Source organism: Eulemur rufifrons, chromosome 16 (genome assembly GCF_041146395.1).
Source record: "Eulemur rufifrons isolate Redbay chromosome 16, OSU_ERuf_1, whole genome shotgun sequence".
Taxonomy (NCBI): Eukaryota; Metazoa; Chordata; class Mammalia; order Primates; family Lemuridae; genus Eulemur; species Eulemur rufifrons.
In genome coordinates, this window is record NC_090998.1 from 54409653 (window position 1) to 54425311 (window position 15659).

A 15659-nucleotide genomic window follows, 5' to 3' on the forward strand; every position below is an offset into this window, starting at 1 on the left:
AGTGTCTACATTAGAGCTTTATAATGAAATTTAGAATTTGGTTATAATCATCCTAATTCCTTGAAGGGTTAAATTATGTTCACTATATTTAGAAAGTACTTAAAATATTAGGTTTTTTGGACTATGAAAACAGTGTATATAATTTTTAATATCTATTTCTACTTATCTGAAGTCCTTAGATAATAGTTACTTTTTAATTGGTGTAATAGTATTCTTTTAAGCATAATTTTATTATAAAATTAATTTAACTTGCTCTAAAATAGGTATGATCAGTCTTTCAGAGATTGGCTTTTGTCTTACATACCCTTAGTAAGTCCATCCTTGTTCTGCTAAGGTGATCTTTTTGACACAACAAATATTTGATTGTGGTGGCATACCCTACTTACCACCATTTTCACCACAAAACAAGGATTTTTTTCTTTCTTCTCCCTTTTTTGAAATCTTCCTTGCTTTTCCTTTTACAGTTCAGGAAGAAAACACACAGTAGACTATTAGTTGTATATGTAAGAGTCAGTATACTATCATGTTAAAATGGGAGACTCTAGCAGATTGTCTGGGTTCAAAACCCATCTCTTCATTTATCAAACACATAACCTTGGGCAAGGTATCTAACATCTAGGGTCCTTAGTTTTCTCATCTACATAATGGGATAGTAATTGTTTTTACCTCATAGTGCTATCATGATGATGACATAAAAAATAAATTTTCAAGTATTTAAGTATTGCCTAGCACGTAGAAAGTCGTCAATAAAAGTAATTTATTATTATTGTGAAATTATAGTAAAGTGTTTTCAATGATTATGTAAAACAGGAGTCCTAATTTAGTGTGAAAGTTTCAAAGAAGAATGGGAGAAAAGGCATTTTAAGTATTGATAGCCGCATAAAGCCCTGAGGTGGAAAATAACTTGGGTTTGAGTTACTGAAGGTGTGGCAAAGTGTTTAGTGGTAGAGGGAGGAAGACCTGTGGAGAGAGAGAATATAGGAAAGGTTACACATGGCCTTGCAAGCCTTACTACTGATTTGGGAGTGCTGTTGAGGAATTTTGATCAGCAGGGCCATGAAGATAAGAAATTTTTACTTTAAAAAGTCACTTTGATGTGGGAGAGTAGAATCTAGGGGAATAAGAATAGATTAATAAGGACCTGATTTAGGGTTGGTTTGAGCAGCTTGGGTTTTAATTGTTGAAGATCACGGGGGTTACAGGTAGGTGCCTTTTTTGAGAGAGTACCATGAACAGGAACAATTGTGAATAACCAAAATTACTCTGAAGCATAAGGTTTGTTTTGGGTTTTAAGATAATTACTGCTGCAAAGTTATGTTGACGTCAGGATCTCGGGAATCTTGAGCTGTATCCTGTATGCTGGTGAAGTTAAGAGATAAAAGAACAGGAAAGTGGCAAAATCAGTGTAGTGTGTAATATGGATCTGTAACAAAGTGTTAGTAGAGGGAAGTCTGACTTAATTCATCACCTATATTTTCGAGCCTGGTTTCCCTGCCTATACTCTTGCCACCTTAACCTGGCATTGAAGGTCCCACCCACTTTTCTTCATCTAGCACTTTTCATCTAGACGCCTACCATGTTGGCCATATTGAAAGCTTTGTCGTGTCCTGGGCTGTCTCTCACTTCTGAGCACTTGCATGTGCTTTCTCTTATGCCAGAGTTTGCTGCTGCTTCTCACACTACATACTTCTACTTTTTAAAAATCAAGGCTTTGTCCAGACAGTATTTCTTTTATAATGACCTTTCAGTTTGTTTCCCTCACACAAAGTTAAATGTTTTCTTATTTGTGTTCCGAAAGCATCTATACAAATTTTCGTATTATAATTGTTTATAGGTTTGTCTCCTAGCTAGATTATAAGCCCATTCAAGACTCGAGCTGTTGCTTATTTGGCTTTTGTCTTTATTAACACAGTTTTTGGCATAATTCATGTAGCATACTCTCAGCATGTTTGTTGAAATGTGAAGGGAGACCAGTTAGGAGGCCACAAAAACTAGTCCAGAGTTTAAACTGAGATGAGGACAGGAAGAATGGTGAAAACAGACAGACATGAAAACCACTGTGAAAAAAGGATAAGACTTGAATGTGCAGAACCAAGTTGGAGAAAGTAACTTGGCAAATCAATTTTAAATATTACTGACTTAGTTTATTAAATTGTATTTCACAGATAGAAATGTCTAGCAGCACTTAAGAATATGCTACTAGAACCTTGAGTTAAGACTGGAGATAGATTTTAAAATCAACTTGTATTTGTTGACCACTCTGCCATTGGTTGTATTCCTGTTCCCTAGAAATAGGATTTCACGTCTGGCCCACCATTTGCTGACATCATAGACAATAAAAGGTATCAGAGTAAGTTCCTCTCCAGAGGCCTTACTGAAGGATATTTGTGTAAAATTAAATACCATCCTTCCTTGGTTTGTCTGTTTTCCACTCTTTCCTTTTATCTTTGCGTGTGTGTGTGTGTGTGTGTGCACGTGCACTTTCAAGTTACATTTATTAAGTGTCGTCTTAGTTTTGTTTCTCTGACCATTTAAAAAGTTCCAGGCCTTGCTGCTTATTTCTTCTGTTCCTTGTGCCATTTATCCCACCTGCATCAGGCACCACCTTACCTAGTCTTCTCTGAAATTGATTAGGTTATCTGAACCTTGAGTTTTTTGCAAATTCTGTTTCTGTATTTATTCTGATTTATTGCATTTGGCTTTGAAATACTGTATTTAAATGTTGAGAATGTCATACCTTACGAATTCATAGCTAGTCCAAACTAAGTAATGAAGGAGGAATATACTAGGAAAATCCAGCCAACTTAGTGTTTCCATTCTGTCTCCCAATTTAATTCTTTTCTCCCTGTAACTTTCTGAGGCCAGCTCTTTTTGGGGAGTCATGCTGGTAGAGAGGATTAGCAAAGTTGTCTGTGTACTTTTTAGAATATTCTGCTTAGTTCTTGTGGAATCATAGGAAAGATAAAATGCCTTGATTAAATGTTTTAGATCTGTGTTCAAAAAAGCCTTAAGAAACATTGCTTTTGCTGCGTGTATATATCATATTTTTTCTTCATAAAATTTCCATTTGTGCTGCTTCTTGTCCTTATAATCTGGTGGGAGAGTAGAGAGAAAAGATGGTCAGTTAACAAAGTAGATGTAAAGTAGATAACAATTGCTTGAAAAAAAGCCAACAAATTGTATACACCAAAGATTCTAAAAAATTTTATATCTAATGTAAGATGAAGTATGATTTAATTTTTAAACTACAGTCATGTGTCACTTAACAATGGGGATACATTCTGAGAAATGTGTGTCATTAGATCTTATTGTTGCGTGAACATCACTAGACAATAGGAGTTTTTCAGCTCAATTATAATCTTATGGGACCACCATTGTATATATAGTCTATCATTGACTGAAACATCATTATGTGCCACATGACTGTTTTTAAATTTCCATTTACCAAATTGACTTCAGTATACATGATATAACTAGTAATTCAATATATTTCACTATAGTGTTGACATATCTTTGAAATTGATGGAGATTGATTTTTAGGTACCCTGACTTCTCTTCCAGGAGGAAAATGTTAATACCTTACCCTTTCACATCCCACATTCATCCATCCATTCATATCAGCTCTTTCTCAAGGTATGTCCTTTATCCTACCACTTCTCATCACCTCTACTACTAACACTGTAGTCCAGGCCACCATCTATCACCAGCCCCCTAACGCATTTTTCTGCTTCCATTTTTATCCCTTCTTTAGTCCATTCCTCACAGAGTAGCTAGAATTATTATCTTTTTAAACGTATACCAAATTATGTCACTTTTAAACTTGCCCTAAACCCTCTCTTGATTTTCTATTTTGCACAATAAAACCCAAAGTCCCTCAGGCCTACAAGGTACTACAAGTCTCTCGTTGACTTCAATTCGTTCCATTCATCACTGAGTTCATGTTGCTTGAGACACGCTACTGAGGGTCTTGCTGACCTTCTGAACTGAATGCTCTTCCTACAGGTATTTGCTTGTTTGTTCCTTTACTTCTCTGCTTGTTTTCTTCTCATTTTCATTCTCCCTGGTTATTCTAAAATACCTTCCTATCCCATTCTCTCAGTCTATGTGGAATAAAGGATGGCCCCTTTAAAATTAAATAAATCTAGCTTTATGAAAAACTTTGTGATTTTTCCTTCTGATTTTGCCATAGATAGAATTCTTTATCTCATCCCAGCATCCCTGGACTAGGGCTTACATTTGGAGAAGAGAGTGGTATACTCCTGCTTCTCTTTTTTGCTGAAGTCATGTAAGAATAGTCAGTATTCCCAATGATGTGCAATTTGTGTTGAAGCACACAAAGCAGAAATTAAGTTTGGCATATTTATGTTCTCTCTCTCTCTCTGTCTCTCTCACTTTTTCTCACTCTCTTACGCCCACACACATACATTGAATCTTGAGAAAATTTGGTATTGATGGAAGAGGAACATTTCTATGTTTGTCTTTGAGGCATTTCATGTTTAATTTTGCTTTCAAAACAAACCTCTTGGTATGATATTAAGCATAAAAGTTTTTATTCTGTACAATTTCAGTGTTAGAATTCTAGTAGTCTGTAATTGGTTTTGATGATAAATGTTATACAAACAGTATCAGAGGAAGAATTTACTTTGTATCCATTTGAGTTAATTTATGTTTGTAAAATTTGATGAGAGATGTCCTGAGTCCATTTCAGATTTACCTGGTATGTTACTGAATTGTGTACATTTCATGCCAGTTTCCATGTTTATTCTTTCTTAGAATTAGAGGTCAGTAGTAAACGTTCTATAAAGAAAATTAAATGTGTTTTTAACTTCTACAAAGTTTTAAAATCTCATATGTATTAAATCTTAATTTGCAAACTATAAAGTAATTTTTTTTGCCACTGTTTCTTTTTTGAAATTAAACTCACTAAAAAACACTTTTTTTCTTATTAGGGCCTACTGAAGGGGTTGGTGGATAAACATGTGGGATCCTAGTCTGAAATAACATTCCGAGTTATAGAATAGCTTTTGTGAGATTCACTTGGAGTCCGTTGCCCACAGTTCTTATGTCCTAATACATTAATAGACTCTTTAAAAATACCATTCTATATTTCACACCTAAAGAGGTTAGTAGCCCAAAAACATATAGCAAAGTAATGGGTAAGCTGTCCTTTGTTCCAGTCTGACAGAACTAGCTTTTTCTCAGACCTCATTTAGGAAGGATAGTCAAATAATTGAATTTCCTTCAAATTTTACACGGAACTTAACATATAAAGCAACTATTAAATAGTATAGATGCTTTCAACAAAGTTAACACCTAAAATTTGGCCTTTAAAGGCTATATTATATCAGTTCACCACATCTACTTATAATGAGGATTATAATATTTTTTGAAATGAGACATAAATGAGATTATTTACTTTTTATTTACAATTGAAGAAAATATCCTTAGTTATAGTGAGTATACAAGACATGTCAAATTTGATGTATTTTCTCCTAAAATTGTACTTGTGAAAAGATTTAGTTGCCTTGTATTCAGGCCTTTACAAATCTCTCCTATCATTGGCATTTGATTTACTTGGAAGCTCACGGTACTGTTAGGGGAAAGACACATTGACCTTAAATAACCTCAGTTTATGGTTTTGGAAATTTTGTCACGTTAAAAAAATACTGACAAAAATTAGCACAGATTTTAGTGATTATAGTTAGCCCTTCATCTGTGGATTCTCCATCTGTGGATTTCACCAGCTATGGATTGAAAATATTTAGGGGGAAAAATGTAAGGTTTTGTCTGTGCCGAGCATGTACAGATTATTTTTTCTTGTCATAATTCCCTAAACAACACAGTATCACAACCATTTGCATAGCATTTATATTAGGTATTATAATCTAGAGATGATTTAAATAATAAGAAAGGATGTGCATAGATTATATGCAAATATTACACCATTTTATATAAGGGATTTGAGCATCCATGGATTTTTGTATCTACAGTGGGGGTTCCTGGAACAAATCCCCCACAGATAATGTATTTGTTTTGGTGTGACCTCAAAAGTGCTAGTATTGCATGTTGTAAAGGCTTAAAAAGGAAAAGAGTAGGCAGGTTATATAATTGAGATCATAAATTTATATCATGATGAATAAAAAATTGTCCTACTGTTAAATGAGTGGATACCTGTTGGATGAGATAAAATTCCTGGTATGCCACTATACACTGATTCAAAAAATGGTATATCTCAATAAACTTAGATTGTAAGTAAAAATGATATGCTTGGGAAAACAGATAATTGAAAAAGTAGATGTAGTGACAACAGAGCCACTAATTTTCAAGATACCTGTGAAGATTTTGAATAATTAAAACTAAAATTAATTTTTTAAAAAATCTATCAGGTAGGGCGAAATTATTTTGGGGGTTGCCATTTTTCAACAGTAAGTGATATTTAATTTCTTAAAAGGAAGTTGAACTCTTGGGTAAGACAGGCTTTACAGGCTTTTTTAGGGCCTGGAGGAAAAAACACATAACATTGTATTGATGTAGTCAGATTTATGACTGTATCATGTGTCCCATTAGCCCTTAGTTGATCTATTCTATATCTTGGCAATGTTTCCTTCATTTTCTGTTTTCCACATAGGATTAAGGTAAAGCTGAACACTTTCCAAAATATTACTCTTGATAAAAGTAATATTTTTGTTTAGGTGACAAACAGCATGTTTGGTGCTTCAAGAAAGAAGTTTGTAGAGGGGGTCGACAGTGACTACCATGATGAAAACATGTACTACAGCCAGTCTTCTATGTTTCCACATCGGTCAGAAAAAGATGTAAGTTAATCAGTTACATTGTGTTTACTCAGTGGTGTGCATCTGTTTCTGTGTTCCTGCAAAGCAGCATATGTCTGTGGTTGAGTGACTATGTTTTAGGCACAGTGCTAGGCCCTGGGGATTCAAAGACAATGAACTTACATTCTAATGGGAAACATAAATGTCTTGTGATTCTCAGGTTTGGGTGTGGTAATACAGCAGTAGAAGTACTCAAAGACATGACTCCATGTCACATGTTTTTTGTTTGTTTAATATGGTAAGTAAATTATTTTTATATGAAATACAGAAACAGAATTGAAAGCAGATTTACACAGATTTAAAGATATAATGTTGAGCTTCGATAGAACTCTATCCTTACGGTGTTCTCTTCTGGGTATAATACTAGATCCCAGGTATAGAGTATCTCTCCTGTTCAGCTATAGGGATGAAAAATTTTTGAAGAACTGTATTGAAAATGTGGTAGAGGTGTGATAAAGAGGTGTGACTTTAGTGCTTTAGAAAGCTAGTAGTTCAATAATTTCATTTGGGATAAAAGGATTTATAATACAACCAAGTCATAATTATCAAATTTATAAAATATTTTTAAATAAAATTAATTGTTAGAATTCCATTAAGCTACTTTTAAGTTATATATTGTACATTGTGGTCAAACCAGATTGTATTTTTGTACTTTGTACCTGCCCAACTTTTTTCCCCTTTCAAACTTTTATAACTTTTGCTATCTGATTTCCTTATCTGTGTAACAGTCTACTCTAATTGTTAACCTAATAAGATTCTTACTGATGCTTAAAGCATTTATAAAGTTCTAAGATATGTAACAAATACTCTCATTTTTCTTTAAAGTTGATCATTAGTAAATCACTTCTATGTAATTTTTAGAATTTCACAATTTGCCTTAATTTATATTTAAGTTAGGACTTTAGTTTTGTTTTTGTGTTTTAGTATTTTGCCCCCTTGATTTGAAAATGTTTGTGTTTTTTTTAGAAACAAGCTATCAGTGGTATTATTAGGGCTTTTTTCAAATTATGTGGGTCGTGGCTTTGTTTATAATTAGCGTGCAGTTTAATAGCTTGTGGAATAATAATATCTGATTTTCTGTTGTCTTCCCTTCTAACTATTTGCTATTTGATATAAATTATAATTTAATTATTATTTATGAAGTTTTCTGTGTTTAATTTTAGACCTTGTAGATAAAGAAATGGGGATGTATTTTGCTAATATTGCTGCAGAAACTATAAAACTACAACTTGTATGTGTTACTGTGATTGTATGGTGAAAGTTAAGTTTGACAGAAAAATGTTAGTGAAATGAGAATGAATGGCAAAGACATGTTTCTTCTAAAAAGCAGAAATACTGTATGTCTGAGGTTTTAAAATTAGAATTAGTATATATATTCACACACATACTTACATATATTGGTTACCATTCCAGTTTAGTTGGTTGTTAAAGAAGTAATACAGAATGGTTTGTTCCACAAAACTTTTTTAAAAAAACATTAAGAATGTAATATACCATAGGAATTAAAAACTTGTACTCTAAAGCAATACAGGTGTGTGCTTGGATCCTGACTTTGCCTCTTAGCAAGAACTTCTCTAAGCCTCAGTTTCCTTATCTGTAAAATAAGGATAATAGGGGAAGGAGGGGAGGAGGGGAGGGCAATAACCTACCTAATGGGTACAGTGAACACTATTTGGGTGATGGGCACACTTAAAGCCATGACTCAAGCATTACAAAAGCGATCCATGTAACCAAAAACATTTGTACCCCCTGAATATTTTGAAATAAAATTTATAAGGGTAATAAAATAGTAGCTACCTCGTAAATTGCTGCTGTTGCTGTTACTTTTTTTGTGTTACAAAATAGCACAGGGAAATTACACAGATGTTAGAAAATATAGATGAGAAGAATTATCTATGATTTTATCAGTTGGGAACAGTTTACTGCTCAAAATTTGATTTTTTACTTTAAATATTTTTATTAAAAAGTGCATGACTATTTAAATTTTCTGGAACAGATTGACATATTTTCCACCAGGAAGTTTGTACCAGTTTTTACTCTAATCACCACATTCTATGTCCATGAGAATACCAGCCATCACCTTGAAGTCTCTGCTAATAGACAAAAGAAGCTTATTGTTTTAATGTACATGTATTAAAACATTGCTAATTCTACATACACAAGCACAAACACACAGTGATTTGCCTTTTCCATATAGTTATTGGTTATTGTATTTCTTCCTTTGTGGATTACCTATTTTTGTGCCATTTCTTATTCCTATTGAGATAAGTCTTATTCTCCATAAAGATAATCTCTTATCATTTGTTAAAAATATTTCCTAGTATTTCATCTTCAGTTTAGTTTATAGTGCATACATATTTATCGTGTTTATTAAATGTGACCCATCAATTTTTTTTTAATGATTTCTGGTTTTGAGATCATACTGCGAAAGACCTTTTCCAGTTACTTTCTTATAGTACTTTTATGTTTTATTCTTCACATATAACTTATGTCCATTAGAAATGTATTTTGGTTTCATGTGTGAATTGTAAGGTTCCAGATATTTTTTTTCCCCTTATGAGGTAATCCAGTTGTCCCGGTACCATTTATGCTAGTAATTATTTTAGGTTTTGTGGACAAGAGACAAAATCAAGGCTGTTATGTAAAATCAATACCTATAATGTATAATAGGTTTTTATATAACCATCGGTAATGTAAAAACCATTTTTAGTTCACATACCCTATAAAAACAGGGTGCTGGATTTGGCCCGTAGAAGTAATTGGCCCACATGTGGGTTAGACCATTTACTTACGGCTAATTGAAAAATACTGCCTTTAATGTAGACTTGTCTGATACCTTCTTGGGCCTGTTTCTAAACTCTTGTTCTGTTTACCATGCTGATTCTATGTCAGAACTACAACATAGTTGAATTGCCATAGATTTGTAGACCGTTCTAACATCTTAGTTAAGGTCTTCTACATCCTTTTTTATAACAGTGTTTTGACTGTTGCATATTAATACCTATACTCCTGCCTTTCAGAAGGATGTGTCTGTCCTTAATCCTGTTATTTATGCCTTTTAGTAAATAGGATTTTATAGTTGCCATTTTCATTGCATTTTTCAGATTGATTTTTATGATCTATAGAATACTTTTTGTATTTTAATTTATAACCAACTACCGTAACAAAACTTTTATTAGTTTTTGTGATTGGGAAAGTGGGCTCTGGAAATCCTACCATGTGAGTTTATATCTCAGCTACATTATTTGTTAGCTATATGTCGTACGGCAAGTAGTCTCTGTGTGTCAGTTTTCTCGTTTGTAAAATAGGAGCAACAGTACATGGCTCATGGGTGGTTATAAGGATGGAATGAGTAACTGTAAAACTTTGAGTTAACAGATAATAAATATTCAACAAATGTTGCTGTTAATGTGAATAGTAATAACATTCCATTTGATTCTTTTGGGTTTTTCAGGTAGCTGTGTTTATCATCTGCAAATAATGATTATTTTTGCCCTTTATAAAAACTTTTTTTTTTTTTGAGACAGAGTCTCACTCTTTTGCCCAGGCTAGAGTGAGTGCCGTGGCATCAGCCTAGCTCACAGCAACCTCAAACTCCTGAGCTCAAGGGATCCTCCTGTCTCAGCCTCCCGAGTAGCTGGGACTACAGGCATGTGCCACCATGCCCGGCTAATTTTTTCTATATATATATTTAGCTGTCTGTATAATTTCTTTCTATTTTTAGTAGAGATGGGGTCTCGCTCTTGCTCAGGCTGGTCTCGAACTCCTGAGCTCAAACGATCCGCCCACCTCGGCCTCCCAAAGTGCTAGGATTACAGGCGTGAGCCACCGCGCCCGGCCTATAAAAACTTTTAAAGGGAAAATTTTAAACATAATAAATGACTGAGATGATTTTGTAATTTTTTTTTGTCTCTGGGAAGAGTGAGAAAATAATTTTCCATCATAATATATGATAAAGGAAAACTAGCCAGTGATTGAGTGAATCTTGTAGGCAGATATCAATGAGATCTTAATAATAGCTGTTATGTCTTAACTTTTTTTGAGAGAAAGCGATAGTTTCAAATGGATGTCTTTATATAGAATTCCTTTAATAGCTTTTTACGGTGTCTAAAGTTTCTTTAAAATTAATATCCTAACATCACTGAATTCAAGATGATTAAAATGGTAAAAAAAAAATTCTGATTTGCCCTATTCATAATAGCCTAAAATGTAAGCATTTTTTTATCACATGCATGGTTGAAGAAGTATTTGGGGGACTGTTCTCTATGAGACTGTGCTAGTTACATTGCTAGCTAGTTCTTTGGAGCTCCTCCTTATTATCAAAGGCCTTGTATTTTAAGAGGTACCAGTACATGTATGTGACTTTCTACAGAATATTTACTAGTTTGAAATAGACAAGTGGTGTTATAAGTATTGCAGATATGTTACTTGAGTGTTTTCACCAGATTAAATAAATCATAGGCAGTATGGGCTTGTTTTCTTTTTATTATAATTATTTTCTTATTGGAGACCTTATAGTAAATGAAAAGCATTTACATAAGACGTAATAGACAACTCTTTGGGAGTGATATAATCTAACCAATGAGAATTTTTTTAAAAAAATGTATTTTAATTGCTAATATATTTTCTAATCTTGTGAATCTTTGAATATGCACTCATTTGATGATTCTTCAGCACATTCATTTGAGAAGCACTAACTTGTAGGAACCTCTTTGCTTTTGTTATAATGTATTGCTGAAAAAACATGAGATGTAACACCTTTTCCTTTTTAAAAAAAACTCTTAAAACTGATAATAGCAGGCTACTTTCTTATTGTGACCAAACCATGAACCATTTTGAACTCATGCCTAGCTTTCATACTTGTGTTAGCCTACAGCAATTATGACAACTAAGATTTCTCTTGGGCCAATGATAATTAATATTTTGTTAAAATCTAGTATAAAATAAGAATAACTTCTATCTCTAGTATCGTCATCCTCCTACTTAGTATTTAACTACATACTGGAGTCAGCCTGGCTCATTCCCAGCTCCTTGAACTCATTCCTCTCTAAGGACCTTGGCACTTTGTTTTTTCACATAGTATTTTTCCCCTTAGTTACATTCATGTCTCTGCTAAAATATCTCATCTGAGAAGCCTTTTCTCTGACCACTCTTTTCCTAAATGGCCTTGTATATGTATCAGCACTATTACCACTATCCTCTAAATTGTTTCTCTACTTTTTGAAAATCATAGCATGAATCACTACCTGAAAACACATGTTCATTAATTGTTTATTATCCTGTCCACATCACTAGAATTTAAGCTTTAACAAAGGCAGTGACTATCTAGTTTACAGCCATGTTCTTAGAACCTGTAATAATGCTTAGGAATTAGTAGGCTCTCAATGAGTGTTTGCTGAAGAGAGGGAAGGAATGGAGTTGATATTGAAAAATAACAAAATTATCTGCAGATGATACGATTACCTGAAAACTCAAAAATCATTTTAAATACGTCTATAAGAAAAAGCAAATGTATATAAATGTATCAAGTTTTTATATAGCAACAATAACCTGACAAAGTTAAATGTAAGTAAATCAGAGTATACTCTAAAGAAATTGGAAATAAATGTTAAATCATTTGAAAAGAACTTTCTAAAACCTCTTAAACTCATTGACATTCACATGATCTTCAACCTCAGTATTTGAAAGATAAAGCCTAGTTATAAAAGGATGGTAAAATGATGTGTCTACATAATATATATTAAATATTAATGTAGCTAGAAAAATTACAAAATGTTTAGTCTCAGAAATTGTAATAATAATAATCCAAACAGTAAGAAAATATTATTTTATTCCTACCATGCTAGCAAGGATTTTTTTTTAAAAAGGTGAGAGAATAGCCAGTGTTTGTGAGGCAGCAATTGAGGTGATTGCGGTAGAAATGTAATTAATACAGTCAGTAGAAAACAGGTTAGCAATACACATTAAAAGCCTTTAAAATGTAAACATTTCTCAAATCAATCATATGTCATTCTATAAATTTGTACTTTGAAGCTAAACAGAAATTCAGACAATATGAAGATATTTATTATTGGACTTTTTAAAATAAAAATTTGACTCTTAAATGTTTAATGCTAAGGAATTAAATTCATTGACTAGTATACTATTTTTTAAAATGTTCTTTATGTAAACATAAGAATATTCGAATGAAAATTACTTGAAATACCTAATAAACTTACATTTTATTGTTACCTGATTCATCAGCTGCTGGGTCCTATGACTTACTATTTTATTTTTCTACCTGCCCCCTTCCCTTGCCGCTTTCCTCTTTCGTTCTTTTTAATTTATTATCTTCTCATTGTCTTTCTTTTTTGTGCCTGTTTGCTGGATTTCATTCTGATTTCAATAATTCCATTTTTTAATCACCCTGTTTTTAGTTTTAAAATGCTCTTCACATTCTATCTAGATCTAGAACTCGGTGTGCATGAACATGCTTTCTTCATTTCCCTTTGTCTTTTTCTTTTTGTAGATATGATATAGCCAAAAATTATAATTCATTTTTTTGTTTTTGTCCTGAAATAATAACAGGACACTAGGAATCATGTTATCACCATACCTTTAAGTATATTGTACAATGACATTTTAAAACTTAAATATGTTTTTCATTTTTAAATTGCTATTGTCATCAAGGAATTTTTATTTAACAAAATTTTGTTACATTCCCTTGCAACAGTTTGTTGATTTTCTTGACATTCTGTATATTAAAGGATAAAGGGGCTGTTTGGTGGCTAAGGGAAATAACTAGAATTGCATTAGTATTTATTCTGGTTCCTTCTTGGTTTTTATTGTTGTTGATGTTTGACTGCAATGTATATTGTAGATTTGTAGGAGATGTGGGAGACATGTAATTATTATGATAATTTTAGACTGGGAGATTAGGTGACATTTAATCTTTTTTCTACCTTTTGCTTTTCTTAAGAACATAAATTCTATACCTTATTTTACTTGGAATTTTTGAAGATAAATTTTTTTCTTTAGTTTCTTGGGCAAAACATTACATAAATTTAGGATATTGTTTAGTAAATTTCCCAAAGTCTGAATGCCCTTCTTTCAGCTGTTAAATGAGAGTTCTGCACTAAGAGGAACATTAGATTTTTAGCTGCTGCTACCATTTGTTGAGCACTTACTATGTGCCATATCTTATCTCATTAACCTTCACTTCAACTCTGTGAGGTAGGTAGTAGTATTTCTATTTTACAAGAAGGAAACTGAGGCTCAGCTATTTCATAGGTAAGTAGTGAGTGAAACCAAGATTCAAGCTCAGATTATTTTCTGACTCCAAAGCTCTGAGCTTGCTCTGTTTTATGCTGTATTCCCTACTGTAATGTACCTCTTGATGTGAAGTTTTAAATTATCTAAGAAATTCACTTTTATGTTACTAACTTTCAGCATTTAAAAATATGTAAATTGTTTTCTGTTAACAGTAGTTACTGTTATTCCAGAGTATATTTCTTGTGTACTTTCTGTGCACTTATAAATAGCTTATCTGTCCGATTAACATTCCTTCATTGTGATAAATCCACTTTTAGCACTGATTTATTTCATGAAATAGACTTTCAGACTTTAAAAATACACATCCTTAAGGATAGTTTTTTTTTTTAAATAAATTAGATATTTGCATTTTGACACATTCTGAGGCAATAATTTTAACATCTGTATAGCTGATCAATGCTTATTTTACATGAATATGTTGAAAGTTATAAACTCTTAAATTTAACTTTAAACTACTTTCGCATTTCTGTAGAGCAGTGTTTACTAACCTTCATGTAGTGGCACATAGAGAAAATGATATTAAATGTTACACAGTATGGTAAGTAAATCAATCTAATGCTTTTGATCTCAAATAATTGGCTTAGGGAGCCACTACCTCCCCTCCCTACTTCCATCCTCCCCCCATTTTGAGAGAGCTGATGTCTTGGCATATGTAGCTCATTTCTAGATGTATAATCTTTGACATAGAATAAAATGTCTGTTGTTTGGAGTTGAGTATTCAATAAACAAATTTCTGAGATGAGTAAGGTTTTAAGTGGTCCTTTCTAAAATGTTCGCATTATGGATCATTCTAAGTTGTGCGCTCATACTGACCAACATTGTATATTTGGAGCCTTTAGAAACAACTGTACTCTTTCATTTATAGTTTATAATGACTGAAAATCATGATTCAAAGTATTTCATATAAACTTTTTACCTTCTGTCACCAACTAAAGCTTTATTACATATTGTATATATCCTTTGATCTTGTTCTTGCAATTTGGAAGTGAACCTTTAATATGCTTATAAAATATTTCCAGTTAATGCAGTAATGACTATAGTACCTATGAAAATAATTTGATCAGGTATTTTTTGATCTATTGGGTTGTACTTGGTAAAGAATATATAGTTTGAATGTTAATTTTTTAGATTGTACACCTGGGTTAGAGAAGTAATATAAGATTTGATGCTTTTTAGAAAATTCATTGCTATATTATAAATACTGCTGTTTTTGGAGTGGTGTGTAACTCAGTTGTTACCTTAGGAGAGCCGAATGTGTATCATTGGTTTAAAAAACAGGCTGTTGTATTAAAAAAATGTGAACTTTAGATTAATTAAATCAACTTTGAATATTGACATGAAAATTACATGAAATGTATATTGTAAAACCTACATTGTTTAAAGTTTTTCTTCTTGGTTTTTCTAACCATGGTCAATGTCAGCATGATTTTCCTTCCCTGAAAACCACAGAGCATCCTCTGATAGTTCTCTCTTTTGTGATTTCTACTCCTCTCTTTTCCCCTTTATCCCAGCTAG

At 32.6% G+C, this 15659-nt stretch overlaps 1 protein-coding gene across 10 annotated transcripts in view; it reads left to right on the forward strand.

The window, feature by feature from the left end:
- The window catches only part of CNOT2 (CCR4-NOT transcription complex subunit 2), a 101152-nt gene that overhangs the window by 49325 nt on the left and 36168 nt on the right, over positions 1-15659 (forward strand). For 9 of the 10 annotated variants that reach the window (XM_069491577.1, XM_069491585.1, XM_069491581.1 and 6 more), the window contains one exon: positions 6693-6815. The exons of the other annotated variant lie outside the window; for it this stretch is intronic. In XM_069491577.1, the coding sequence (XP_069347678.1) occupies positions 6693-6815 (123 nt within the window). The remainder of the gene's footprint in view (positions 1-6692; positions 6816-15659) is intronic. 10 annotated transcript variants of the gene reach the window in all.